At 52.8% G+C, this 22,177-nt stretch overlaps 11 protein-coding genes across 11 annotated transcripts; 7 read left to right on the forward strand and 4 right to left on the reverse strand.

The window, feature by feature from the left end:
* Positions 1–1,806: 1,806 nt before the first annotated feature.
* ASPZODRAFT_148119 (hypothetical protein) lies at positions 1,807–3,289 on the forward strand (the record flags this gene model as incomplete). Its single annotated transcript, XM_022725333.1, has 4 exons — positions 1,807–2,049; positions 2,136–2,436; positions 2,499–2,782; positions 3,263–3,289. The coding sequence occupies 4 exons, from the start codon at positions 1,807–1,809 to the stop codon at positions 3,287–3,289; spliced, it is 855 nt and encodes a 284-aa protein (XP_022585161.1).
* ASPZODRAFT_162598 (hypothetical protein) lies at positions 3,228–5,338 on the forward strand. Its single transcript, XM_022726584.1, has 8 exons — positions 3,228–3,289; positions 3,358–3,503; positions 3,564–3,611; positions 3,682–3,829; positions 3,892–4,427; positions 4,481–4,567; positions 4,620–5,004; positions 5,051–5,338. The coding sequence occupies exons 1-8, from the start codon at positions 3,253–3,255 to the stop codon at positions 5,233–5,235; spliced, it is 1,572 nt and encodes a 523-aa protein (XP_022585162.1). The 5' UTR covers positions 3,228–3,252; the 3' UTR covers positions 5,236–5,338.
* A 351-nt stretch (positions 5,339–5,689) lies between these two features.
* On the forward strand, positions 5,690–6,476 carry ASPZODRAFT_232426 (hypothetical protein). The gene is made up of 5 exons (XM_022727925.1): positions 5,690–5,741; positions 5,789–6,015; positions 6,074–6,162; positions 6,251–6,310; positions 6,357–6,476. Exons 2-5 carry the CDS (start codon positions 5,959–5,961, stop codon positions 6,451–6,453), a joined length of 303 nt encoding a protein of 100 aa, XP_022585163.1. The 5' UTR covers positions 5,690–5,741; positions 5,789–5,958; the 3' UTR covers positions 6,454–6,476.
* A 22-nt stretch (positions 6,477–6,498) lies between these two features.
* On the reverse strand, positions 6,499–8,333 carry ASPZODRAFT_148121 (hypothetical protein; the record flags this gene model as incomplete). The annotated part of the gene is made up of 2 exons (XM_022725334.1): positions 6,499–7,729; positions 7,804–8,333. The coding sequence occupies 2 exons, from the start codon at positions 8,331–8,333 to the stop codon at positions 6,499–6,501; spliced, it is 1,761 nt and encodes a 586-aa protein (XP_022585164.1).
* A 227-nt stretch (positions 8,334–8,560) lies between these two features.
* On the reverse strand, positions 8,561–9,575 carry ASPZODRAFT_228966 (hypothetical protein). Its single transcript, XM_022727908.1, has 2 exons — positions 9,200–9,575; positions 8,561–9,148 (listed from the first exon to the last, which is right to left on the reverse strand). The coding sequence occupies exons 1-2, from the start codon at positions 9,320–9,322 to the stop codon at positions 8,789–8,791; spliced, it is 483 nt and encodes a 160-aa protein (XP_022585165.1). The 5' UTR covers positions 9,323–9,575; the 3' UTR covers positions 8,561–8,788.
* A 694-nt stretch (positions 9,576–10,269) lies between these two features.
* ASPZODRAFT_232366 (hypothetical protein) lies at positions 10,270–11,745 on the reverse strand. The gene has a single exon (XM_022727924.1). The coding sequence runs from the start codon at positions 11,459–11,461 to the stop codon at positions 10,442–10,444; it is 1,020 nt and encodes a 339-aa protein (XP_022585166.1). The 5' UTR covers positions 11,462–11,745; the 3' UTR covers positions 10,270–10,441.
* A 1,711-nt stretch (positions 11,746–13,456) lies between these two features.
* ASPZODRAFT_51310 (hypothetical protein) lies at positions 13,457–14,309 on the forward strand (the record flags this gene model as incomplete). The annotated part of the gene is made up of 2 exons (XM_022728431.1): positions 13,457–13,593; positions 13,652–14,309. Coding segments are annotated over 2 exons (795 nt in total), but the record flags the coding sequence as incomplete, so codon positions are not given.
* An 819-nt stretch (positions 14,310–15,128) lies between these two features.
* ASPZODRAFT_21205 (hypothetical protein) lies at positions 15,129–15,643 on the forward strand (the record flags this gene model as incomplete). Its single annotated transcript, XM_022727796.1, has 2 exons — positions 15,129–15,147; positions 15,215–15,643. A coding segment is annotated over exon 2 (195 nt), but the record flags the coding sequence as incomplete, so codon positions are not given.
* Positions 15,644–15,928: 285 nt separating this feature from the next.
* Positions 15,929–17,207, forward strand: ASPZODRAFT_126582 (hypothetical protein). The gene is made up of 5 exons (XM_022721525.1): positions 15,929–15,950; positions 16,012–16,268; positions 16,324–16,341; positions 16,403–16,719; positions 16,822–17,207. Exons 1-5 carry the CDS (start codon positions 15,936–15,938, stop codon positions 17,043–17,045), a joined length of 831 nt encoding a protein of 276 aa, XP_022585169.1. The 5' UTR covers positions 15,929–15,935; the 3' UTR covers positions 17,046–17,207.
* Positions 17,208–17,485: 278 nt separating this feature from the next.
* On the forward strand, positions 17,486–19,930 carry ASPZODRAFT_148123 (hypothetical protein; the record flags this gene model as incomplete). Its single annotated transcript, XM_022725335.1, has 2 exons — positions 17,486–17,611; positions 17,648–19,930. 2 exons carry the CDS (start codon positions 17,486–17,488, stop codon positions 19,928–19,930), a joined length of 2,409 nt encoding a protein of 802 aa, XP_022585170.1.
* Positions 19,931–20,567: 637 nt separating this feature from the next.
* Positions 20,568–22,157, reverse strand: ASPZODRAFT_162606 (hypothetical protein). The gene is made up of 3 exons (XM_022726585.1): positions 21,327–22,157; positions 21,095–21,267; positions 20,568–21,036 (listed from the first exon to the last, which is right to left on the reverse strand). Exons 1-3 carry the CDS (start codon positions 22,009–22,011, stop codon positions 20,650–20,652), a joined length of 1,245 nt encoding a protein of 414 aa, XP_022585171.1. The 5' UTR covers positions 22,012–22,157; the 3' UTR covers positions 20,568–20,649.
* Between the last annotated feature and the right edge of the window lie 20 nt (positions 22,158–22,177).

Consider the following 22,177-nt stretch of genomic DNA (forward strand, 5'->3'; position numbering starts at 1 on the left):
TCGACAGCGAGGATGCTATGCTAAGATGTTGCTATAGAATAGACAGACAGATAGACAGAACGCTTGATGGTTGAATTCCCTGTCCCTTCTTGGGGGCATCGTGATGGTATTTATTCTTCGAAAATTCTGCTTTCGAGCGCGTGGCGCGGGCCGTGGCCGGGTGTCCCTGGAGCCAGAGAAGAACTGTCATCTCCGCGGAGGTGCTGATGAAGCATTTAGACGGACGCTGCAGCTTCTTGGAGACTCAGTAATTCCTTCTTTCTGATGGGCCGAGGACATTTCTCGGCGTCGGGCGGGGAAACGCTGGCCCATCGAGCCGTGGTCTGTAGGGCCCCTGAGCCACTCGGGCGCGGTCGTGAGTTTGGACAAACGATTTACCTAACAGCAACAACGTCAGGCCACGCTGCCCACGGGAATGATGACACACCGGGGCTCTCTAGACGGAAATCTGCTTGGTAGGACTCACCAGAGACATGCCGGACTCGAATTATTCGTCCACGGCGGTGCTTAGGCGAGAGGGGGAGGGAGGGGGTGGGCCAGTTCAAGAATCTGCTGGGATTCTGTCGGCCTTTGCAGAATGACTCAGCATGACGGAGAAAAAAATCGACAGTACCAAAGAGTGGACAGGCAGTGGACAGGCAGTGGACAGCAGTGGACAGCAGTGGACACTGGACAGGCACTGTCAAACAGCAAGGCAGCAAGGCAGCAAGGCAGCAAGGCAGCAAGGCAGTCAGGCACAGATAGTCGGCTCCGAGATTCCCCATTTGGCAGGCCCTTCGTGCTAGTCTGGAAACGGCATGGTGGAAGACATTGATGAATCAGCGTGCATTAATAAGTAATGCAATCCCCTTATGCATTTCCAGCTTCCCCTCTTCTTTCGTCTCGACTCGCCCTCATTATCCAACGGGATCTTCATCTACTGTGGAGCATCTGGGAGGAACGTATGACGCTGCCTAGGGAAGTGATTGTTATTGGATTGAGAACTAGTCCAGTATAGTGCAGCTAACCGAAGGGTTCCAGTTACGTGTGGAATAGATCGCGATGAGGTCTTCCCACTTACCCGGACGACTCTGCATGGTCCAGCAGACTTCTTCAGAATGGCGGATCTATCACGATTTCACTATAAACAGCACTCTATCTATCGGAAGTGAGTTTCCCTGAGCTTTGACTGGACAGTTCACCAAGCTAAACTATACTAATTCAAGGGTCTGCCAGTGTCACTGTTACAAAGTTGATATTTTCAACTTCCGCAATCTATGCCTCATTGCTCTCTTCTTAAATATCCATGAATCATCACATATATGGGGCCCATCGCCAGAGATCCGCTCTGACCACTATCGAGAGGTCCAGACCGCCAGATTGGCCGTTTGCGGCGATGTGAAGCGGATCCAGCGTCCAGCCTTATCGATTATCAGCTGGTTATCGACTGGGAGCCAAACATTCGAAGCAGAGGCACGCGACACTCATCTAAGACATGCCGTGGTGTCTCCGGGTTTATCTCTGCTTTGGGGAGAGTGATGTCTCTATCCAACAGTCATGACGTCGAAGAAAAGAGGTTGTCCGCGATGTCACATTCGAGCCGTGCTCGCTTCAACGAGCATTTAACAGGGGAGATATTTCCGGAATTCCCACGCTTGGTGCGAATCTGCGGAGAAACTGATCGACTCTCGTTCCTTGTTCGTACGTGCGTTCGTTCGTTCGTTGTGTTGTGTTCACGCCGCTGCTAGAAAGCACATGCCATTCTTCAAGACTCACTCGGCTGCGGCCAGAGACACGGCCGCTTCTCGTTCGAGAGGCCAGCTGCCCATGCTGAACTTGCCCGACACGGCGCGCAACAACCTTGTTGCAGTGGTGGGCGAGTTCGTTGGGACCTTTCTCTTCCTCTTCTTCTCCTTCGCCGGCACTCAGGTCTCCAACACCCCGGCCCCCGCGGAAGGGGCGCCCCCGAACACATCCAACCTGCTCTACTCGGCACTATCATTTGGATTCGCCCTGACTGTCAATGTCTGGGCCTTTTACCGTGTGACCGGTGGTCTCTTTAACCCGGCGGTAGGTTTTTCTTCTTTTTTTTTTTTTTATCTCCGTGATCACCGGACCTGAGATGGATGATTTCTGAACACTGAACTTGAAAATAGGTCACTCTCGCCCTGACTCTTGTCGGCGGCATTTCTGTCCTGCGAGCTGTCCTGCTCGTCCCCACGCAGCTACTGGCTGGAATCGCAGCTGCCGGCGTCGTGTCTGCTTTGTTTCCTGGCCCAGCCAACTTTGGCACCAGTCTCGGCGGAGGGGCCTCCATCTCGCAGGGCCTTTTCATTGAGATGTTCCTCACTGCCCAACTGATCTTCATCATCATCATGCTGGCGGTTGTCAAGCACAAATCCACGTACCTTGCCCCCGTCGGCATTGGTCTGACTTTCTTTGTCACAGAAATGATTGGTACGCGTGGCCAAATACTCTATTTTGATTATCCGTAAATGTCTGTCTCACTAATGAACCAGGCGATTACTATACCGGCGGTTCTTTGAACCCCGCCCGCTCCCTCGGCCCGGCCGTGATCAACCGCAATTTCCCAGGCTACCACTGGATCTACTGGGTCGGCCCCGGACTCGGCTCGCTGCTAGCCTGTGGGTTCTACGGCCTGCTCCAGCTCTTCCATTATCACACCGTCAACCCGGGTCAAGACTTCAATGATGTCGAGGCGCGCATCAGTAGCGAAAAGGGCGACGACGGCAGCGAGCGTACCGCCAACGGTCATTCCCGGGGGCCCTCAGAGGCCACCACCGTCGAGCAGACCACCCCGCAGCCAAATGGTGCTTTCAACGGAAGCGCCGTATAGCCTGGTTTACTACTAGACTTGGTCGTTTTAGAATGAGTTGTGAAATGAGTTGCGGGTATGGAGTATGGAGTTTGGAGTATGGAGCGCTAGGATGTAATACTTATCTGTTATGAGTATTTGTGAGTATAATGTGCAGTGGGACGTATACTCGTCATGATAATGGTGATGTCTAGTTACGATATAGTATAATAATACTGTCTCTCTAATACAAATACTACTTATTGGAACATCTCCTTACTCGAGTCAGCCAAGGAATGCTGTATCACCAGCCACGCCGATCACCCAAGATACCCCTTGAATGGTTATAGGGGTTTCACTGGAAATGAAATCCCGATCCTCCTCATAATATATCCATTATCTACATTGATTCCTCAAGTAACTAGACGGAGTACTTCGTACTCTTCAACTTCAGCAAAATGGCTGTAGAATCCGCCAGCGACGCCCAGCTCCTAGGTAGTCACCCTACATAACCTAGTAGATATACTATAGAACAAAAGTAGTGAGTGACTAACAATGACAAGCGGCGATGGGCTACAAGCAAGAACTCCGGCGCCAGTACTCGACCATCCACATCTTCGCCATCACGTTCAGCATCATGGGACTGATGCCTAGCATTGCCTCTGCGTTATCTTTTTCCCTTCTTGTCGGACCGGCGGGGATGGTTTGGGTATGTTTTCCCCTTTGATTCATACCTACCACCTCAACTAATAGCTGGGATCAACTGTAGGGCTGGGTCTCTGCTACTTTTTTCATTTTCCTCGTTGGATTGTCCATGGTAAGAATCTCGAGGATACCTTAACAGATCTGTACGTGATATAACAAGGTACTAACCATAACTTATATAGGGCGACCTGGCTTCTGCACTCCCAACGGCTGGAGGGCTATACTGGTGGACGCATCATTTCGCGGCCAAGCGGTTCAAGAACCCGCTGAGCTTTCTGGTCGGGTATAGCAATACGCTCGGCTTGATTGGCGGGTTATGCTCGCTGGACTGTAAACATGAAGAAGAAACACGATCTTTGTACCAATGTTCTCAACTGATATCGTTTATGTAGACACCCTTTCATTGATGATTCTGTCCTGTGTCTCGATCCACAATGACGGCGAATGGACTGCCTCTCGCGGCGTGATCTATGCCGTCTTCGCCGCCATCCTCATTCTGCACGGCGTGGGTGCTGCGTTTCTCGGCCGGCTCATGCCTCGCATCCTGACTGTGTGTCTATATCTGAACATCGCGCTCGTCGTGGCCACGGTGGTCGCCCTACCTGTGGGGAAGAGGGTGGTCCGCCATGAACCGCTCAATTCAGCTGGGTATGTCTTTGGCCACGTGGAGAACCAGACGGGCTGGCCCGTCGGATGGGCATTCTTCCTGTCCTGGCTGGCTCCTATCTGGTCGGTGGCTTCGTTCGACTCGTGCGTGCATATGAGCGAGGAGGCGATGCATGCCGCGCGTGCGGTGCCGCTGGGGATTGTCTGGACGGCGGGCTCGGCGTGGGTGCTGGGGTTTCTCTGTGTTGCGGTGATTGCGGCGGTCATGGATACCAATGTCGACCATACATTGTCGAGTGTATTCGGCCAGCCAATGGCACAGGTAAAGATTGGAAACATGAGGTCTCCAGTGTATATTACTAAAGTATGAATTAGATATATTACGATGCTCTCGGGAAACGTGGCGCCCTCGGATTCATGGCGGCGATCATCTTTGTCCAGTTCCTCATGGGCCTCACCGTGGTAGGTCTCGATGTCACTGAACTCCAAGGCATCAACACTGACGGGCACATAGATGGTCGCGACATCCCGTCAGGCATGGGCGTTCTCCAGAGACGGCGCTCTGCCCTTCTCCAATTTCTTCCGCCACATCAGCACCCGCGTCAAGTACCAGCCTGTGCGGGTGGTAATGGGGTTGGTAGTGATGGGGCTGATTGTCGGTCTGCTTTGTCTGATTAACAACGCTGCGGCGAACGCCCTCTTCTCCCTTTTTGTAGCGAGCAACTATCTGTCTTGGGGGCTTCCCATTTTCTGCCGGCTTGTCTGGGGGCAGCATGAGTTCCAACCTGGAGAGTTTTACACGGGGGTATGGAGCAGGCCGATTGCCACCGTTGCGGTGATATATCTGGCCTTTGGGATTGTCCTGTCCATGTTTCCCACCACGGGGCCGAACCCGAGTCGTAAGTGTTCTCCTTGCATGCCTGACCTTCAGACCAACACTAATAGACCCAGCGGAAGATATGAACTACACGGTCGTCATCAACGGAATTGTCTGGGCGGGATGTTTGATCTATTATGCCCTCTTCGCCCGACGGTGGTTCACGGGGCCAAAAGTGACGGCCACGACAAGCCTAAACGCGGAGGTCAGCAAGAATCAGACAGAGACAACTTTCGATGGGGAGTGGGCGTGAAACAGAATATAGATGGTATTCCATACCATTGGCATTAAAATCGTGTCAGGGCCTAGTAATGTAGATGCATGGGAATACCATTTCACGTCAACAATAGAACTCTCCTGCTTGACCCTGTCATCTGCTGACCCGACTGGTCTATACGAGAGATACTGATAGCTGAGACCCCCTGAATAGAAACTCGGCAGAACGCTCCTGCAGAAGGATCGATTCGAATCTGTCCTGGATTGAAGGTCTATGACGAGTATCGGGACTGGTCAGCCTGATATTCAATGAACAGGATACGTTTGTGACGGATTGGGGTAGGGATGGTAACCGTAATTCAGGGGGGAAATTGTTGCTGGGAGCAGGCAGAGAACAGAAGAGAGGAGGAGGGTAGAAGAAAAGCACGTCAGGTGACAGTCCAACTTCTCTTCTCCTCTTCTCTTCTTCTCGAGTCCTTCCCACAGGAAACGTCAATCCACAATCAAAGAATGCCGTCACGCTTCCCGGGTATTTACATGCGTGTAAGTCTATTGAGTCAGTTGTGTTCTCAACAGCTAATCTCGAACAGGAATATCATTGTCGTCGTCGGGACACAATATGGATTGTCGCGGGTCTGCTGTGATATAGGAAGATAACTAAGGGATAAGTACAGGAAGGAGGTACATAAATGAGTATCTCTCCCTTTTCTTTCAAACCAATCCATACATTCTCGAATCTATCAATTTATCTCTGTTCATCATGCGCTCTGTACCGCTCCTCGCTGGCTTCTTCGCTCTAACCCACGCCAAAATCATTGTACGATAGTACCCTCTTTCTCTCGCTGTCATTCACATTAAGCTGACTTTAAGTGTAGTTGACCCTGTACAGTCAAGATAATTACCAGGGAGACAGGGGCATCTTCTCACCAAGTGATGGTTCGTGTCTTGAGTTGCCAGACCAATGGTAAGTAAGACAGTACCCAGAGTGGAAGGATATATAACCATAACCATGTATCTCCCTGTGGGTGTTTTCTATCTCTCACTATCGACAGGAAAGCGAGGGCCGTCTCTCTTACATTGAATGAAGGATACTACTGTCTTCTTTACACATAGTAAGTCGAATCTAGGAGCTAGTTGTCATTACCGTGCTTATGACAGTGAATCTGGCTGTGATGGAAACGAACAGCTGGTCCTGCACAATATGACGCAGGTGGAGGAGCCGTTTCTCAGCGTGCGATGTGGACAGGTGGACTAAAGGAAGTAGATAGAGATATGAGAATGCAAATAAGGAGAGGATATTTCATTTCATAAATCTCGTTAATGTCGATCCTACGATCCCCTCGATGCGGCCCTCCACCGTCCCGGCGAGGACGCCCACGCCGACGATCCCGCCATCGCTGGCTTCGCGCATGAAGATGCTCTGTCCGCCGTGCTGCGGCCCGCGCAGAATCAGGCGGTCCAGATACCTCTGCACCGTCTCCTTGTAGCCCGGGTAGTGTTGGATCACACCTCCGCAGAACGCGACCACCAGCTCTTCGGGTCCCTGGCGCCAAGTCGTGTCCGAGACAAGCGGGGCTGGCTCTCCCGGCTGAAAGTGATTCTCACTGCTGCTACTCTCGGCTGGCGGTGACAGCCGGATCTCCTGCGTTGCGGCTAGCAGCCCGACCGTCGCCGCAGCCACGAGAGCCGCCGACCGGATCTGGACCACATGGGCGATCGTGCGTAACGCGTTCGAATGCGCGGGCGTCCAAAAGGACCGCCTTCTCGACGAGGCAGGCGAAGGGATCTCGCGCTCCAGCGCCGCGGTTAGTTCTGCATCCGCACGCACCGGAGCGACCACCACAGAGAGGAACTCGGTCGTCAGCGCATGTTCCTCCAGAAGCACTGAGGGCATCTCCTCCCTCGCCACACCGAGCACATTGACAAAGTAATCGTACGTGATCAGGCGGACTAGCTCGCCGAGATAGTGGCCTGCAACCATGTACTCGAAGGTCTGGAATCCCGGACGGGCAGAACGGGCATCAAGCAGAGCATCCCATTTCGTGACGAGCCGCAGGTCACGCAGGGGCGGCGTCGAGTCCGCCAGACTCCACTCGGTGCTGACAAGGACATGCGTCGCGGCCGGATTTTGCGCAAGGATATGCTTGACTTTTGCCCGGTGTAGATCGGAAATCCGCATATGTACGCTGGCATTGCACCCCCCACCGACCATGAGGCCCATGACGACACGCGAGTTGGGCAGCGCGCTAATCGAGTACGCAAGCGATAGGAAGATGGCAACCGTGTCGTTGGCCATGGCGGTGATACGCAGCGGGGGGAGTTGAGTTTCATTTTTAGGGGCTTGGTCATCACCACCACCACCACCACCACCACCACTACTACTGTCATCGTCGTCGCCGCCGTCGTCGTCAGTCTCCCGGCGAGTATGCCTCTCGTATCCATCCAGTAGAGCTTGTCTCAGATTGAGATTGGAGGAGAGCGTGAATCCTTTGCCTGTGGGGGCGAGAATGGCTTCATCGGGGGAATTTTGCCTGAACCGTTAGAAATGTCCGTTTAGCTAGAGGTAAAAGTAACTCGAGCGAGAAGAAGCAGGATTCAAGAATACATCAAAGGGAAGCAGAATGATATCCCCATCACCACCTCTGCCGGCCAATCCTCCGCCCGCAGCGGCCGAACCGAGTCGCTGACCACGTCCGCAATCCGATCACCGATCCACATAAACAGATCCTCCGGATGACCCTGTTTCAGCTCGGTATCAATCGACCATGCCTTTTCAAGCGTACGTTTGACGCGGGGGCCACAACCAGCGCGGAGCCGAGACAGTGGTGATGACGATGACGATGACGATGACGATGACGATGACGATGGCGATCCCCTGCCCTTTGTTTGTTCTGTTCCAGAGAGTTCGATGAACGCGATCCGCAGGTACGACACGCCCACATACACGGCGAGATAGCGGCCTGTCTCATGGCCGGTCGGCAGCGAGGTGATGGGCGTGGGCAGGAACTGCGCCGAGGACTCGTGGAAGAGCGAGCGATACGCGGTCGACCAGCGGTAGGCGAGATCGTAGACCGTTGCCTCGGAGAGCTGGAGGGGTTGCAGGAAGGAGGCAAGCCCGGCGGGCGGGCGAGACATGGTGAGCGAGGTACTTGCCAGGGAAAACTTGACGCCATTGTTTTTTTTTTTCTTCCTATCTTTTTAGGTAGTAATGATATTCTGTTGTATCCTGGAGTTACTTCGTGATGCTTGCTGCAGCTACGACGTCGGAATGGCACCATCCGCAGCCCCGACAGGGGGCCAGGGATATTAATTGCGGAATCCAGGAATTATCCTGCCACCATCCACGCTAAAATTACTTTATTCAAGGTTATCGCTTGTTGATCGGGGGTTATCAGATCTGGAATGGTGGGTTTAATTTCACAAAGTAACTATGAAAAGAAAACGATAGGAAGTGTAGAGGACGCGCTCTGGATATCACCACTGTTGGGAATTGGATACGAAAGGGAATGAAAGGTCGACAAAAATAACAGTGAGGTATAAAGAGAGAAGAAACGACAAGAACAACATGACTTTATAAGGAAGATAGGGTACTACAGAGCAACCATCAGCCCGAAAACGCCAACAACACCAGCCAGACTGAGACTCAGCGCGGCGGTCGGAGCAGCGGCGCCAGAAGAGGAAGACGAGGAGGCGGAGCTAGTCGAGGTCGACGACGTGGAGGAGCCGGAAGCCGTGGTGGTGGCCGTGGCAGCAGAGCCGGTGTTGCTGGCGGTGTCGTGTACTGTGGCCGTGGCCTGGCCGTTGGAGCCCGTCAGGGTGGTCCAGCCTTCCGTGAAAGTCGAGTAGCGGCTCTCGGCCTCCGAGGCGACGGAGGACGCGTAGCTCTGGGCCTCCGAGTAGATGGAGGCCGCTTCCGAGGTCAGCGAGGTGTAGGCTGCGCCGCCTGCGGTCTCGGCCGCGCTGGCGAGGGACTCGGCTGCCGTGGCGGCCTCGGTAGCAACGCTCTCCGCGGCGCTGACGGCGGTCTCGCCGGCGCCTTCCGCTTCAGAGACAATGGAGTTGATGTCCACGGCGGACACGGCGGAGGCCGCGACCAGGAGAGAAGCAATGTAGGTGAACTTCATGATGCAAGGTAGTTCGTAGAGAAGAATTGTTTTCTTTAAGTTATGCTCGAGTATGTCTCAGTGAACAAGCCACGTGTGATAAGTCAGGAATGAGGTATGATTAATCGGGAATGAGGAGTCATGATGAGCTCCCTGGCGATCAAAGGGTTTTATACGCATGAGGATCCCTCCTGTTACTCAGCAGGGAAACAAGGTTCTGCGGTCCCCCAACATCGACAAGGCGCAGCTCATGCCCACTTTCAGCAATCAGCGAGGTTTTGTGGCCACCCCCAAAAAGGGTACCAGAGTTGGCTCATCCTCATTTCGACGGGGCTCCACAAGCAAGGGACCAGCAAACCACGCGAACCAAACCAGCAACAGTGGAGTTGATCTTCCATGAGAGACTGTCATTTGAGCAGGTTCCTTCACACTCCTTCCACTAAAGACTTTTCCCATCGTCATCGAAAACCATTTCTTTGCGTATTCTATAACTTCCACATGTCCGTGAAGCTTCTATGAAACGCTCGTCAGCCAAGAAACCGCTCGTCGTCAGCACGGGGCGGTGAAACAGCCAGGAACCTAGGAAATTTCCGCAGTGAGCGCTCTATGGCCGGAAATAATGATGCTGCCTGTGTGAAATCTGCTGTGTAAGCCCGGCTTACGGAGGCGTCTGATGCTCGAAGCATGCCGACTCGTCGAGCCAACTCGATGTGACGTCTGCAACGGCCCAGAATAGAAGCCGCGAAATCTGGTTGTGGGAAATACAAACAGGGCAAACACCCCGAAGTCAGTGTGCTGACTCAGCACGTACTCGAGCTGGATGTGGCTGAGCTTATGTTGCCATTTTTAGACGATGCCTTGGTGTGGCGGTGGTGATGCGCCACGTTTTCACAACAGTTTACCCTAAAAAGAACTTGAGAGAAGCCTGGAAAAAGTAGATATAAATAAATAAATCAAAAATTGGGAATCTTGATGATATCATCATATTCGTTCTATGAATGCCCCCCCTGCCCCGTCGCTGAATACAAAAGAAAAAAAAAAGGAGCAAAAATTCGAAAGAATGGTATGGACAATACATGTAGCAGTGAAAAAAGAAAAAATAGAGAATGGATATCTAACAGGACAAGCGTTCCCCCCCCCCTAAAAACCACGGTACTCAGACACATCATTGGATTGCTGTGATTGTGGTTGTGGGTGTTGGTATGGAGCCGGAAGAGGTGACGGCGCCGTAGTGTACGGTGCTCGGCCATCGTCGCTCTGAGTGCTCGCCGCCATGGCATAGCTGGAGGGAGTCTCGCGACCAGGATTGGGCGAGGCAGAGGAGAAGTTCGAATAGCCCGAGAGGCGGTTGGGATTCGAGCCAGGTTGGTTGAGCGGACGGAGCGGCTCGAGGTGCACGGCGACGTCGGCGGAACGCGGGCGATCGGCGAACATCATTGAGTAGCGGTCGAGTTTGGTGTCGCTGGTGGCGGCACTGGGGGACTTGCCTTGTGCGTCGACCAGAGGGACGACGGAATAGGTGGATCCGTCCTTCTGCAGCTTCTCGGCCTCGGCAGCCCAGCGGCGTTCACGGGCCCTCTTTCGCAGGCAGTACGTGAGGCTCGAGGCAATAAAGATGACACCGAGGCTTCCAAAGACACAGATGGCGGCGATCTCGCCGCGGCGGTTGTATGCCGCTCTGGCAGGGCTGGTGCTGGCAGTCGCCGACGCAGTCGAGCTGGTTGTCGAGGCGGTGCTGGTGGTTGTGGTCGCCGAGGTTGTCGCCGTCGCTGTTGTGGTCGCCGACGAGCTAGCGGTAGAGCTAGCCGTGGCCGTGGTGCTGGACGCTGTAGTGGCCGTCGACGTGGCCGTCGTTGCAGTAGTGGTGGTAGATGTAGAACTGCTCGACGTCGTCGTCGAAGAGGAAGTGGTTGAACTTGTGGTCGTGGTGGATGTCTCTGACGTTGTAGTGTCGGCTGTAGTCGTTGTGGTCTCGGAAGTCGTCGAATCTGTTGTCGCGCGCGCCTCTAAATCTCTTTTGCGCTGCCCTCCTACCCAGGCAGCATGCCCTTCATGCTGAACTGCGGTGATGATTGGCTGCACAGCGTCTGCCGTTCGATGAGGGCGAGCGGATCCGACTGCACACAGGGCGCCAAGCACCACAAGAAGAGATGCCCGCATCTTCACGATCAATCAAGGTACAAGAATACGGCAAATAGTGTTTTTGCCGGAAGAAAAAAACAGAAGAAGCAGTCGCCAAACTGTCGCAAAACTGAAGCGGGAGAAAAACCCATCTCGAAGTGCCCTGCACCGCACACTTAAAGAACCAACCCCCCCCCCATGGCAACAACATTAGCGACTATTGGCCATAGCCCTAAGGGATGCGTGAGTCGTAAGGGGATGACGTGCCAGATCCGTGGCTGAGATTGTATTTTCGGTCTTCGCGGATCACTGATTGGCCCTATGGACAACGGTGGAGGTTGCGCACCGGGTAGTCAACGTACTCGTTACGCGGCCAGCAGTCGAAGATGCTGGGACTCGCCGCTGATCGGGTTTCACCTGGTGAGCTGTCTCTCATCTTGTCGGTCTGGATGGCGCGGGATGCAGACTGATTTGGCTGGATCGAGACACCTGTGCCGGCGATAATAATAGCCCTTTTCCTGTCTGCTGCGCTCGAGTCCAGGTTGTGTTTGGGCGATCGTCGGTCAAGACTAAAAAGGCGAGGCTGAGCTAAGCACATCACGTGATATGGACCGTTTCTTAGTCATGGGTCTGGGCCAGGGCAAGGAACAGGAACAGCAACAGGAACAGGAACAGGAACAGGCTTGATTTCTGGCGATCTTGGTGTTATCAAAGCTGTTGATAAGCCTTTGCTGCTGAGGTTTGAACCTATCCATACCGCAGAGGCTGGATGGTTACGCTGACGATGAGATTTCTCCACAGTGAGACAGCAGTCGGCTGGGTTTCCCTCGCCGCCGACTCTGGGGAGGGGGAGGGGGGATTTCGCAATAGGGACAAAGGCATGACGAACAGCGACGCGACGGTGGCTTTTCAAGGCCAAAGCCACCTTCTGAAAACCACGGCTAGGGGACTCCGGCGTCAACGCTAAGTAATAGACACTTTCCGACCGGGAGGGCTGTGTGTTTTACTGTACAGAGTACAGATTAGACCCTGCTACGCTTTCATCAGTGTATTGATGCCTCTTTCCTAGGATACTTATCTGTCGTGTCGGTTGATTACCCTTGTCTCTCCGTCGAGAGGGAAGCTCCAGGTACTTCCCTCTTCCTGCCATTACACTAGAGAACTATGGGAGAGAGGTGGTCCAGGAAGAATAAATCCAGAGATTGAGCGCGCTCGACTTTGACCAGCGACGAGAGTGTGTTACGAGGAGCCCCCTGACTCCCTACATTTCTATAGGCGGACAAAAAGAAAAATCTAGATGGTCAGTTCCTTGAGAGGATGGCGAATAACTGCTGAGCCCATGATTCGGTTTCAGGGGCTTGGTCAATCAGACAAAGAGCAGTAACAACCTGTGGAGACCAGAGAGACCGATCTTTGATTAAGATCATTCAAAATAAGATTACAGTTGAAGTCACAGCATGACTGAAACCAGCTAGTGAGAAATCATGGTGAAACACGCCATTGATTGATCGCCAGGCTCCGACAGGGCGGTTACCATATCTGCCATTTGATTCAATAGTTTACTGAGGAATTTAGAGCTCATGTTTATGTGCAAAGTGACAGGACCCTGAATTGGAATTCTTGAATGTGTCCCGAAGTCCATTGGATGTCTTCTTTGATTGTCCAGTCGGGTGTTGCGGCTCTCTTTTGTTTACCAACTAAACGACCTACGAGGCGAATCGCCGTTATGAAGGATGGGGCGCAATAATTCGACAAAATGAGCGTCTGATCCTTGAAGCCCATGTGCTCCTGCAAACAACCTGGTGAGATGAGATGAGAAGGAGTGGGCGCTATAAATTAAAGAACGATTTGATCTTCCAACGGTCGCCTCGACTTTACAATTATCCAGCTGTGCTGATACTTCCACCCTCATTTGGATACCTTCATTCTTTCATTCCTTTAAAGATTAGACACTCCTTTTAAATGTTTTCTTCTATCGCTCTTCTTGGAGTCTTGGGCTTCCTGGCAGCAATGAGTAAGCCGGTTCTTGCTCTTCCCACGCCTACCTTGGAGGCGGCGGCCACGACCACGACCACGACCACAACCACGACCACAACCACGTACTCGGCGAATGCCTTGATCCCGTTCTACGTCTACCCTGAAGACGGGGCCTGGGCGGACCTTGAGAAAGTGTATGCAGAACCATGGACTATTATTAAGTGGCAACTGACACACATTGACACATTATAGGATCGACGCCAACCCCTACGTCTTCTTCACCATCATCGTGAACCCTGACAGCGGCCCGGGAGCTTCCAGCCTGCCCGACGCAGCCTACGTGGACGCCGTGCGGGCAGTCAACTCGTATGGCAACGCGCGTACAGTGGGCTACGTCGCGACCGACTACGGCGAGCGGGCGATCGCGGACGTCGAGGCGGACATCGCGACCTACGCCAACTGGCCGACCGTCAGCGGCGACGATGACTTTGCCGTGGACGGCATCTTTCTCGACGAGGCGGCGTCCACCTACACCGAGACGCTGGGTACCTACTACTCCAACCTCGCGTCGTACATCAAGAGCGAGTGCGGGTTGGGACCCGACAACCTCGTGATCTCCAACCCGGGCACCGTGGCGAGCTCGGAGCTCCTCTCCATCCCAGACCAGACCGTCATCTTCGAGTCAAGCTATGCCGACCTGCAGTCCGACCGCTCCGCGGACGACTTCTCCGCGCTCGACAGTGTCGACAAGTCCACCCTCGCAGCCATCGTCTACTCTGTCCCCGAGAACGTCAATCTCTCTACAGTGCTCAGCGAGGTGCTCGAAGTCGCCGACAACGTCTTCGTCACCTACTCGGATACCTATAACGAATACGACGAGTCGCTCAGCGAGATGGCCGCCGATCTCTTGGACCTGTAGCTTCCCTCCCTTTTCTCCACCGGCTAATTTAGTTGAAATAGTATTTAGAGTATTTTAGCATTCACTTTTTTGGATTTCCCTGGGGGGGGGGGGGGGAGGGGAGGGATTTCTTATATCAGTGCTTTAGAAAATAGATCAGTGAACCAGTTCAACTCCTACAAACTCACATAAGACTCTCACAGGTAGATCTGAAACGATCCCAAGCGCTACTCAGATGAGGGATCGGATATTCGGCGAATAGGGTCAGTTGCTAAGAGAGTCCGACGCACAAATCGGATACGAATCCCGCAGTTTCAGCCTTGGGGGGTCAGAGACAGAAAAGTCTGTCCTATGGAGTAGTTCTATCTTTCAATAACCAACCTAGCGATGATTTGCTAGTTACATAGTAGTGTCTTTCTGCCTGCTAGCCATTTATTCTATACGAAGTACACTGTAGTAATTAACCAGGTAAGTTGGATGCTAACTACTGAATAGTACTCCGTTATTACTCCGTAGACCCAAGGTACTCTGTACTCCTATCATTCATATTGCTCTCATCCTCCTTGCCAACGGAGATTGCCTTTAATAAAAAACCGGATGGAGGAAACATGTGGCTGACCTGTTGATGCGCACTGAATGGCCGCAATGGAAAAGAGCCAATTTCCTTAGCTCACGCCATTGTAGCGGGCAGACGGCCGAATCAACCTCGCCGTCAAGGCCTACCGAATACGACCCTGGCGTCGGATGGTGTCGCACCAGTGCTGTCGCGCATCGAATCGAAAATGGTCCTTGACAGCTGAGACGTGAATGGGCCTGCAAATCGGCTTTGTCGAGTCTCACAGGGCGCTCCGTAAGGCCCAGCTGAGAGACTCCACCCACGCGGCGATGCAGTAGTCAATTACTAACTAGTTAACTAGTTAGTGAGGAGCGAATCTGCATATCGCCACTGTTGGCTGAAGGCAACAGGCGTGTTTTCAGGTACAGGGAACCAATCTGTGGTCGGATCCCATCGAAACAATAACGGGCGAGTGCAACCGACAGTGCGGCTTCGAATCACAGCGCTCCATTCTGCTCTCTTTGTCTGTTCGGATGGTTTCATCAGCATCATTGACCAACACTATCCAGACGGAGTATGTGAGATCTCACAAACGATGAAGCGCGCTGAGCCCAACTCGCCGTTGGCTGCGTCGGCGCTAGATTTCCCTCCCTATCCGCCACTGCCTCTCGTCCAATCTTCCCATTTTTCAGCAGCTCGGTATATCACGAAATGCGGAGCTAATTCTAGCCTTGAGTCCATGCTCGCCGGGCCGGCGAGTGGGGGAGGATGCCAGCTACCAAGAGGTATGGTAGGAGGCAGTCAGCTGTCTTGTCTTCTTCAGGGCGTTGAAGGATGGACGTATATAAATGTCCCGAGGGAACCGGTGTTGGAAGTCTTCCTTCGGTACCTCACTCTCTCTTCCCTCATCGCATCGCATAGCGTCACATTGCTTTGGAAGCTGTGCTTCCTATCCATTCCCTCATTGCCTTATAGATCTATTCCATTGATTGGAACAGTCGTCCACTCCCTTGTGATCCTGTCACTCCTTTCTCGAGACCTCCAACATCACCACCATCACCATCACCACTACCACCGTCATCATGTTCCTGCAAACCGTATGCCTTGTTTCCCCCTCCACCCTGCTGGAATGGATATCAATATTGACAGCCACGGCAGATCCTCTTCGCAATCTGTGCGCTGGTCGGACTGACTGCTGCCCTTCCTTTGCCTATGCCGGTTGACGTACCTGTGACTCCGACTCCCACCAAGAACTCCCCTATCACTAAACGTGCCACTGGCGAGACTGTGACAAACACTGCCGTTGCTGTCTATACCGTCGATAACTCTGATGGGCTCTCCACTGCATCGGACAGCTACACCATGTATACTGGCGATGGTACCGTTGCCGATGGATGGCCGGCGATGGATGACTGGTAAACCCTCCTCGAGACCAGCATTTGGGATTCATAGCGCTGACAATCAATATAGGCTCTCTTTCGATGCCATGTAGGTGCCTTGATGGGGTGCTGGGAGATTGGCCTTAGCAGGAGCTAACAGGTTTGTGCAGGTTCGAAGCCAACAGAGAGAACATGCGATCGTCCTGCGAGAACGATTTCGATCTCGCCAACAACTCCGAAGAGGAAATGGGATACCTCCGTGCCGCGATCGACAAGATTGCCGCTGAAACCTATGTCGATCACCGTCTGATTCTCGCCGTCATCATCCAGGAGTCCGCGGGCTGTGTGCGCGTCCCTGCCACTGTGGGCAGCGTTTCCAACCCAGGTTTGATGCAGGACCACGACGGCACCGGCACCTGCAACAACGACGGCGATGTCAATACTCCTTGTCCAGCTGAGGAGATTGAGCAAATGGTCTCTGACGGAAGTGAGTAAATCTATCCCTGAACGCCGAACGGGTCTGATTGGGGGGGGGGAATCCCACCAACTCGACTGCCATACCTGAGCCTTGTTAACTGATTCAATCTAGCTGCCGGCACTGCAACCGGAGACGGATTGGCCAACTGCCTGAACGAAGCCGACACAGACGACGTGTCTGCTTTCTACCGCGCTGCACGCATCTATAACTCCGGATCGGTCGCCAGCGACGGCGACCTGGGTTCCGGAGATGCCACTCATTGCTATGCCTCAGACATTGCCAATAGGCTGACTGGCTGGGTAGATGCTACATGCACCTGCACACTGGATGACTAGTGGTTCTCCTTAACCACTGTTTCCACTTTATACTCCTACACGTCTAGACAAAACGTGACTGCTGTCTAGAGGTGAGGAACATTTCCATTCATGTAGCAATATTCTTTTCCTTTTTTCAAAAAAAGCGACCCTTTTGGATATCGTTGGAGACACCATTGCCACATTCGGAAGTCCAGTCCGTGTTGTATATCTGAACCTTGGTTGTGTCGCATATCACGGATTCCCCGATGAGCTCATAGACACGCCAGACCTTTATGCGAGGGACGCACTCTCTAGCCATTTATTTCTTTGCAATACCATCTGTACATTTAGCCTCTGAACTTGCTCCTTCTTTCTAGCGGATCTTCCAAGTGGTAAATCTGTGAATGGTGATAGGGAGGGACTCGAGACTCGAGACCAAGACTCCAGATTCGCTGTGACGCTTTTCTAGTCTCCTCGAGATGTCCCAAGAAGCAGAAGAATCCACTTACCAGGATAAGCCAAAAGAATCGAAGGAACGGTCAAACGAAGAACTTACTATTGGTAACAGCCAAGAAGAAGCTTCAGAGCGCCAGGGTCGTGCTCGTGTCCGATGGAGAAGCACAACAGAGATTCCCTACGAGGCACCCCCGCCCGATGTCACTCCCCAGGATGAAGCAAACGAGCGGCAGAAGATCAAGGAACAAGGCGAGACTCACCCGCCAACCATCCCATACTCGCATGAGGGAGCTGATATTGCCGATACGCCCCTGAGTCAGCGGACTGGACCCCAGGCGGACGAGGGGGGAGCACACCCACCGGAAGAGGAATCTGCTGCGAGACGCATTCTCGCCCACCCTATCCCGCTAACGGAGCAGTTCCTCTCTTCGACCAAGGCCCGGCTGAAGGCCACCAAGGAATCAATCAAGGAGCAAACACTTCGGATCGGCGATCGGCTGGGTCGCGAACGCGAGGGTGGGGATAGCTTGCACGGGGCAACGCACCACAGGGATTGGGCGGCTGGCGGTGAAGTACCTGAATCTGATTTCACAGACAATAAGCACAAGACCAATGATGATAGAAGGGAGCATCAAAAGACGTCCAGCTCCGAGGCGCACCGTCTGGTGCGTGAACTAACCCAGGACCAATCTGGTAAACGGCGGAACCTGCGAGGTGCGCCCTATCCAAACGAAGGCAAAGTCGACAAGGGGGTATACCAGGGAGGTGGTATCGACACAAGTCTCCGTTACCGATCTGGTGGAGGAGGCATTCTGTCGCAGCTGATCAAGCTACAGGGAGCGCAGAATGGGCAATCTAGCAGCACCTCATCCGCCACTCCAGGGTCTCCCACGCCTTCGGGCGCCACGACGCCGAAAAAGCAGCGGCCCAAATGGTATCAAAAGCACGAGAACCTGTCGACTTCCACGCTGGGGGCATCGGGAACGCTGAGTGGAGCTAGTACGCCGGTCTCAAGCGAGATGATGTCTGTTGCGACGAAACGACGCGGCGGCCGCAAGGGGGATCGCAAGATGCGACTGGAAGATGAAATCCGCATCACGGTACACATTGCCGAAATCATTGCCCGCCAGCGGTACATAATGCAGCTGTGCAAAGCACTCATGTCGTTCGGCGCACCGACACACCGACTGGAGGAGTACATGCAGATGACAGCAAAGGTCCTTGAGGTGGACAGTCAATACCTCTACTTCCCAGGCTGCATGGTGATGTCTTTCGACGATCCATCGACGCGCACCACAGAGGTCAAACTGGTGCGGGTCTCACAGGGAATTGATCTCGCAAGGCTAGCCGACACACATTCAGTGTACAAGAACGTGGTGCACGACATCATCGGCGTTGAAGAGGCCATCCAGGAGCTAGAAGATATCCAAAGGCGCGGGCCACGGTACAGCAAGCCGATTGTGGTGGTCACATACGGACTGGCGAGCGCAACTGTCGGTCCATTTGCGTTCGGGGCGCGACCCATCGACATGCCCATCATCTTCATCAACGGATGCATCCTCGGGGCAATGCAACACATCTGGGCATCAAACTCGGTGCTTTATTCAAACGTGTTCGAAGTGTCAGCGTCAATCCTCATGTCGTTCCTGGCGCGCATGTTTGGCAGCATCCATGGACCAATGATGGACGGCACTCGGGAGAGACTCTTTTGCTTCTCAGCGATTGCCGAGTCGTCGATCGCACTCATTCTCCCCGGATTTCTGGTGCTGTGCAGCAGCCTGGAGCTCCAGTCCCACCAACTGATTGCAGGCTCCATCCGGATCGTGTATGCAATCATCTATTCACTTTTTTTAGGATACGGCATCACAGTTGGGACGACAATCTATGGACTGATCGACCCCAATGCGACATCCGAAATTACTTGCCCCAAAAAGGGGGCATTCAAGAATCCATACATCCAGCGATTCCCGTTCGTGGCATTGATGGTGATCTGGCTGATTATCATCAATCAGGGTAAGTGGAAGCAGGGCCCGATGATGATGTTCATCGCCCTGTCTGGGTACATTAGCAACTACTTTAGCACCAAACGCCTCGGCTCAAACTCACAGGTGGCCAATACGGTCGGGGCGTTTGTCATTGGCATCATGGGCAATCTGTACAGTCGACTCTGGCATGGGCATGCGGCAACGGCCATTTTGCCAGCCATCTTTGTGCTGGTTCCGTCAGGACTCGCAGCAACCGGATCCCTTATTTCGGGCGTACAATCGGCAAACGAGATCCGCACGAATATCTCAACATCCACTGGCGCAAGCACGCAGCCGGGAGCAGGTCTGACGTCGAGCGGGTCGCTGTTCACGCTGGCAGTGGGCATGATCCAGGTAGCCATCGGCATCACGATCGGTCTGTTTGTGGCGGCATTGATTGTGTACCCATTTGGCAAGCGAAGGAGTGGTCTGTTCAGCTTCTAGGGCCCTGGTCAGAAGTAATCCCGAATAGAATCCTCAATTGCATCCATAATACATTATCGTACTTTCGTGGTAGCGAGGATACGGCGGTGGGCTTCAGTAGGCCTACCAATCCTCAGTCTTTGCAGGCCCGGCTGTTTTAACGAGCTCTAGCTTGAGAGAGATGATGAGAGATCAGAAAGAAAGAATTCAAAGCACCACAGAGGGTTGAAATGGGGCTTTGATGGTTTCTTTGAGCTACATAGAGGAAACGAGAGAAAGAAGTCCGGGGGTTGGGGGGAGGTTCAGGTTGTGGCCTCGTCTGAATTAGTAGGCAGCCCAATCTCCATGGGCAGATACGCATACATTCTCAGCGCATATTTGCATTTAGAACTGCGAGATAATATAGTAGATAATCCTTAGTACTAGTAGTATAAAATCAGAAGGATTGTATAAGCTACTAAGCTATGTGCTGTCAACATATCCCTGCCCATTCCCAGTTGTAACCTCACGACCAGCCGGTCCGACGGAGCCAGCACAGAGCGCAGCGACCTTTTCTTGAAAAAAAAAAGAAAGAAAAGAAAACAAAAGCAAAAGAACAATTTGCCCAGAGAATGACATTCCGGGTCATCTTACTGGTAGAGTCATAATGAACGGTTATCGCATGTCATCTGATCTATGGTCAAAATCTTCTGGCACCAGTCTAAAGTAGACACTAGCCTTAACGTTATGGTCTGAGTTCCTCACAGCTCTTCTTCGCTTTCTTCATCATAGCACTCATTCCTTGCATGCTCTTTGATGCTTTCCTCGAGGGCTTCGCGGATATCAGCCCCAAGAATCATCCCCGAATCTTTATCCTGGGCGGCATCATATTCTGACTCGAAGGTGTTTCCTTCGATCAAAGACTGTGGCAGCTCAGTACCGGAAATGCAGCGTCCCAATGCCACAAGGGTTGACCTGCGCAGGTAGGGGCCCAGCGTGGGCCAAAAGCGCCCGGTTTCTACCTTGCTAGTGAAGCCCCAATAATTGTTTCTCTTCGCATTCAAATACGAGACGACGAAACGGAAGTAAAGGTAGCGACGTCGTGGCCGGTTGTCAGTCAGAAACTTGAGTTCCGTATTATCGATATCCTACCGTATTGTCAGTGGAACGTCAATCAATAACTGAAAATCTATTATATGGACTTACCGCGAATTTGATCACTGTTCCGTCTGGTCTTCTCCAAACAATGTTTTTCTTGCGTGTCTCATCGATGAGAATACATTTCCAACGTGTAGGTACAGTCGTCTCTCCGGGGATTGGCATAATCACAATAGCCCCAGAATCTAGCGCATCTTCTATTGTGTGGAGGAGGGTAATGCCTATCAAGATCAATATTAGTGTCATAGGTCATCTTTATAATACATGGATATATGATTACCGTTTCTAGGGTCTGACAGTACGACTTCTCCAGCACCAAAGAGATGAGAAACTTCCTCTTTGGTCAGGCTTTTTGGGACCAAGTGTGCAGCCTTGACGCTCCTGCAGGGGTACCAGCCCCCCAGGACATGACACCAGGCAGAATGATCCTCAAGTTCCTCGATACCGTAGTAAGAATAGACTGATTTTTTGAAAGCACTTTGGTCGAAAGGCTGATGCTTTTGTTTTGCTCGTGCGGCCATAACGCGGGGAACAATAGTTTCAGCATATGCCCTCTCAAAAAAGTCCTGGCCAGGCTCATGAGACCGATGCTTCTTTACCTCCACCTGCTCCTCAAGATCCTCTAGTAGAAGTTGACGTTGGCGTTTCAAGACCTTAAGGTTAGAAGAGGCAGTGCGAAAGGGCTCCAGGAAGGGCTCAAGCTCTTTCTGGAACTCAGAATCAGATAGAAGCTTGGCTGTCTTAGCCTCATCAAGGCCATCCCGGATGCAACGTATGTAGTCAACCTCGCTTTCCCATGCTTTGACCTTGGCATCAAAGAAGTCTGAGGTAGCGGAGTCAATGGACATTCTGGATAGATCCGAGGCAGCGCTGACTGCGCGTTGCTGGTGACGGTTCAAAGCATCCCGGCGTCCAGTTTGCAGAAGGGAGGAAAGTCGTTCGGGAATCGGAGGTCTCTCACACATTTTGCACACGTTATGGAAAATCACATACAATGAGCGTACCCGTGGAGTTCAGTCAGAAAAGAAGCTATAAGGACGAAGAAGACGAAGAAGACGAAGAAGACGAAGAAGACGAAGAAGACGAAGAAGACGAAGAAGACGAAGAAGACGAAGAAGACGAAGAAGACGA

Source organism: Penicilliopsis zonata, assembly GCF_001890105.1.
Source record: "Penicilliopsis zonata CBS 506.65 unplaced genomic scaffold ASPZOscaffold_1, whole genome shotgun sequence".
NCBI lineage: Eukaryota > Fungi > Ascomycota > Eurotiomycetes > Eurotiales > Aspergillaceae > Penicilliopsis > Penicilliopsis zonata.

What these genes read in the sequence shown, in the direction of transcription:
- ASPZODRAFT_162598 (XM_022726584.1), top strand. Translation starts at nt 3,253, where the DNA reads ATGGCTGTAGAATCCGCCAGCGACGCCCAGCTCCTAG. An exon ending in GACCGGCGGGGATGGTTTGG is followed by an intron (nt 3,504 to 3,563) that starts GTATGTTTTCCC and finishes GATCAACTGTAG; the next exon opens with GGCTGGGTCTCTGCTACTTT. An exon ending in CGGGTTATGCTCGCTGGACT is followed by an intron (nt 3,830 to 3,891) that starts GTAAACATGAAG and finishes TCGTTTATGTAG; the next exon opens with ACACCCTTTCATTGATGATT.
- ASPZODRAFT_232426 (XM_022727925.1), top strand. Translation starts at nt 5,959, where the DNA reads ATGCGCTCTGTACCGCTCCTCGCTGGCTTCTTCGCTCTAACCCACGCC. An exon ending in CTTGAGTTGCCAGACCAATG is followed by an intron (nt 6,163 to 6,250) that starts GTAAGTAAGACA and finishes CACTATCGACAG; the next exon opens with GAAAGCGAGGGCCGTCTCTC. An exon ending in TACTGTCTTCTTTACACATA is followed by an intron (nt 6,311 to 6,356) that starts GTAAGTCGAATC and finishes TGCTTATGACAG; the next exon opens with TGAATCTGGCTGTGATGGAA.
- ASPZODRAFT_228966 (XM_022727908.1), bottom strand. Translation starts at nt 9,322, where the DNA reads ATGAAGTTCACCTACATTGCTTCTCTCCTGGTCGCGGCCTCCGCCGTG. An exon ending in CCGTCAGCGCCGCGGAGAGC is followed by an intron (nt 9,149 to 9,199) that starts GTTGCTACCGAG and finishes AGCGCGGCCGAG; the next exon opens with ACCGCAGGCGGCGCAGCCTA.
- ASPZODRAFT_232366 (XM_022727924.1), bottom strand. Translation starts at nt 11,461, where the DNA reads ATGCGGGCATCTCTTCTTGTGGTGCTTGGCGCCCTGTGTGCAGTCGGA.
- ASPZODRAFT_126582 (XM_022721525.1), top strand. An exon ending in GCAAATGGTCTCTGACGGAA is followed by an intron (nt 16,720 to 16,821) that starts GTGAGTAAATCT and finishes GATTCAATCTAG; the next exon opens with CTGCCGGCACTGCAACCGGA.
- ASPZODRAFT_162606 (XM_022726585.1), bottom strand. Translation starts at nt 22,011, where the DNA reads ATGTGTGAGAGACCTCCGATTCCCGAACGACTTTCCTCCCTTCTGCAA. An exon ending in ACTGTCAGACCCTAGAAACG is followed by an intron (nt 21,268 to 21,326) that starts GTAATCATATAT and finishes TGATCTTGATAG; the next exon opens with GCATTACCCTCCTCCACACA. An exon ending in GAACAGTGATCAAATTCGCG is followed by an intron (nt 21,037 to 21,094) that starts GTAAGTCCATAT and finishes ACAATACGGTAG; the next exon opens with GATATCGATAATACGGAACT.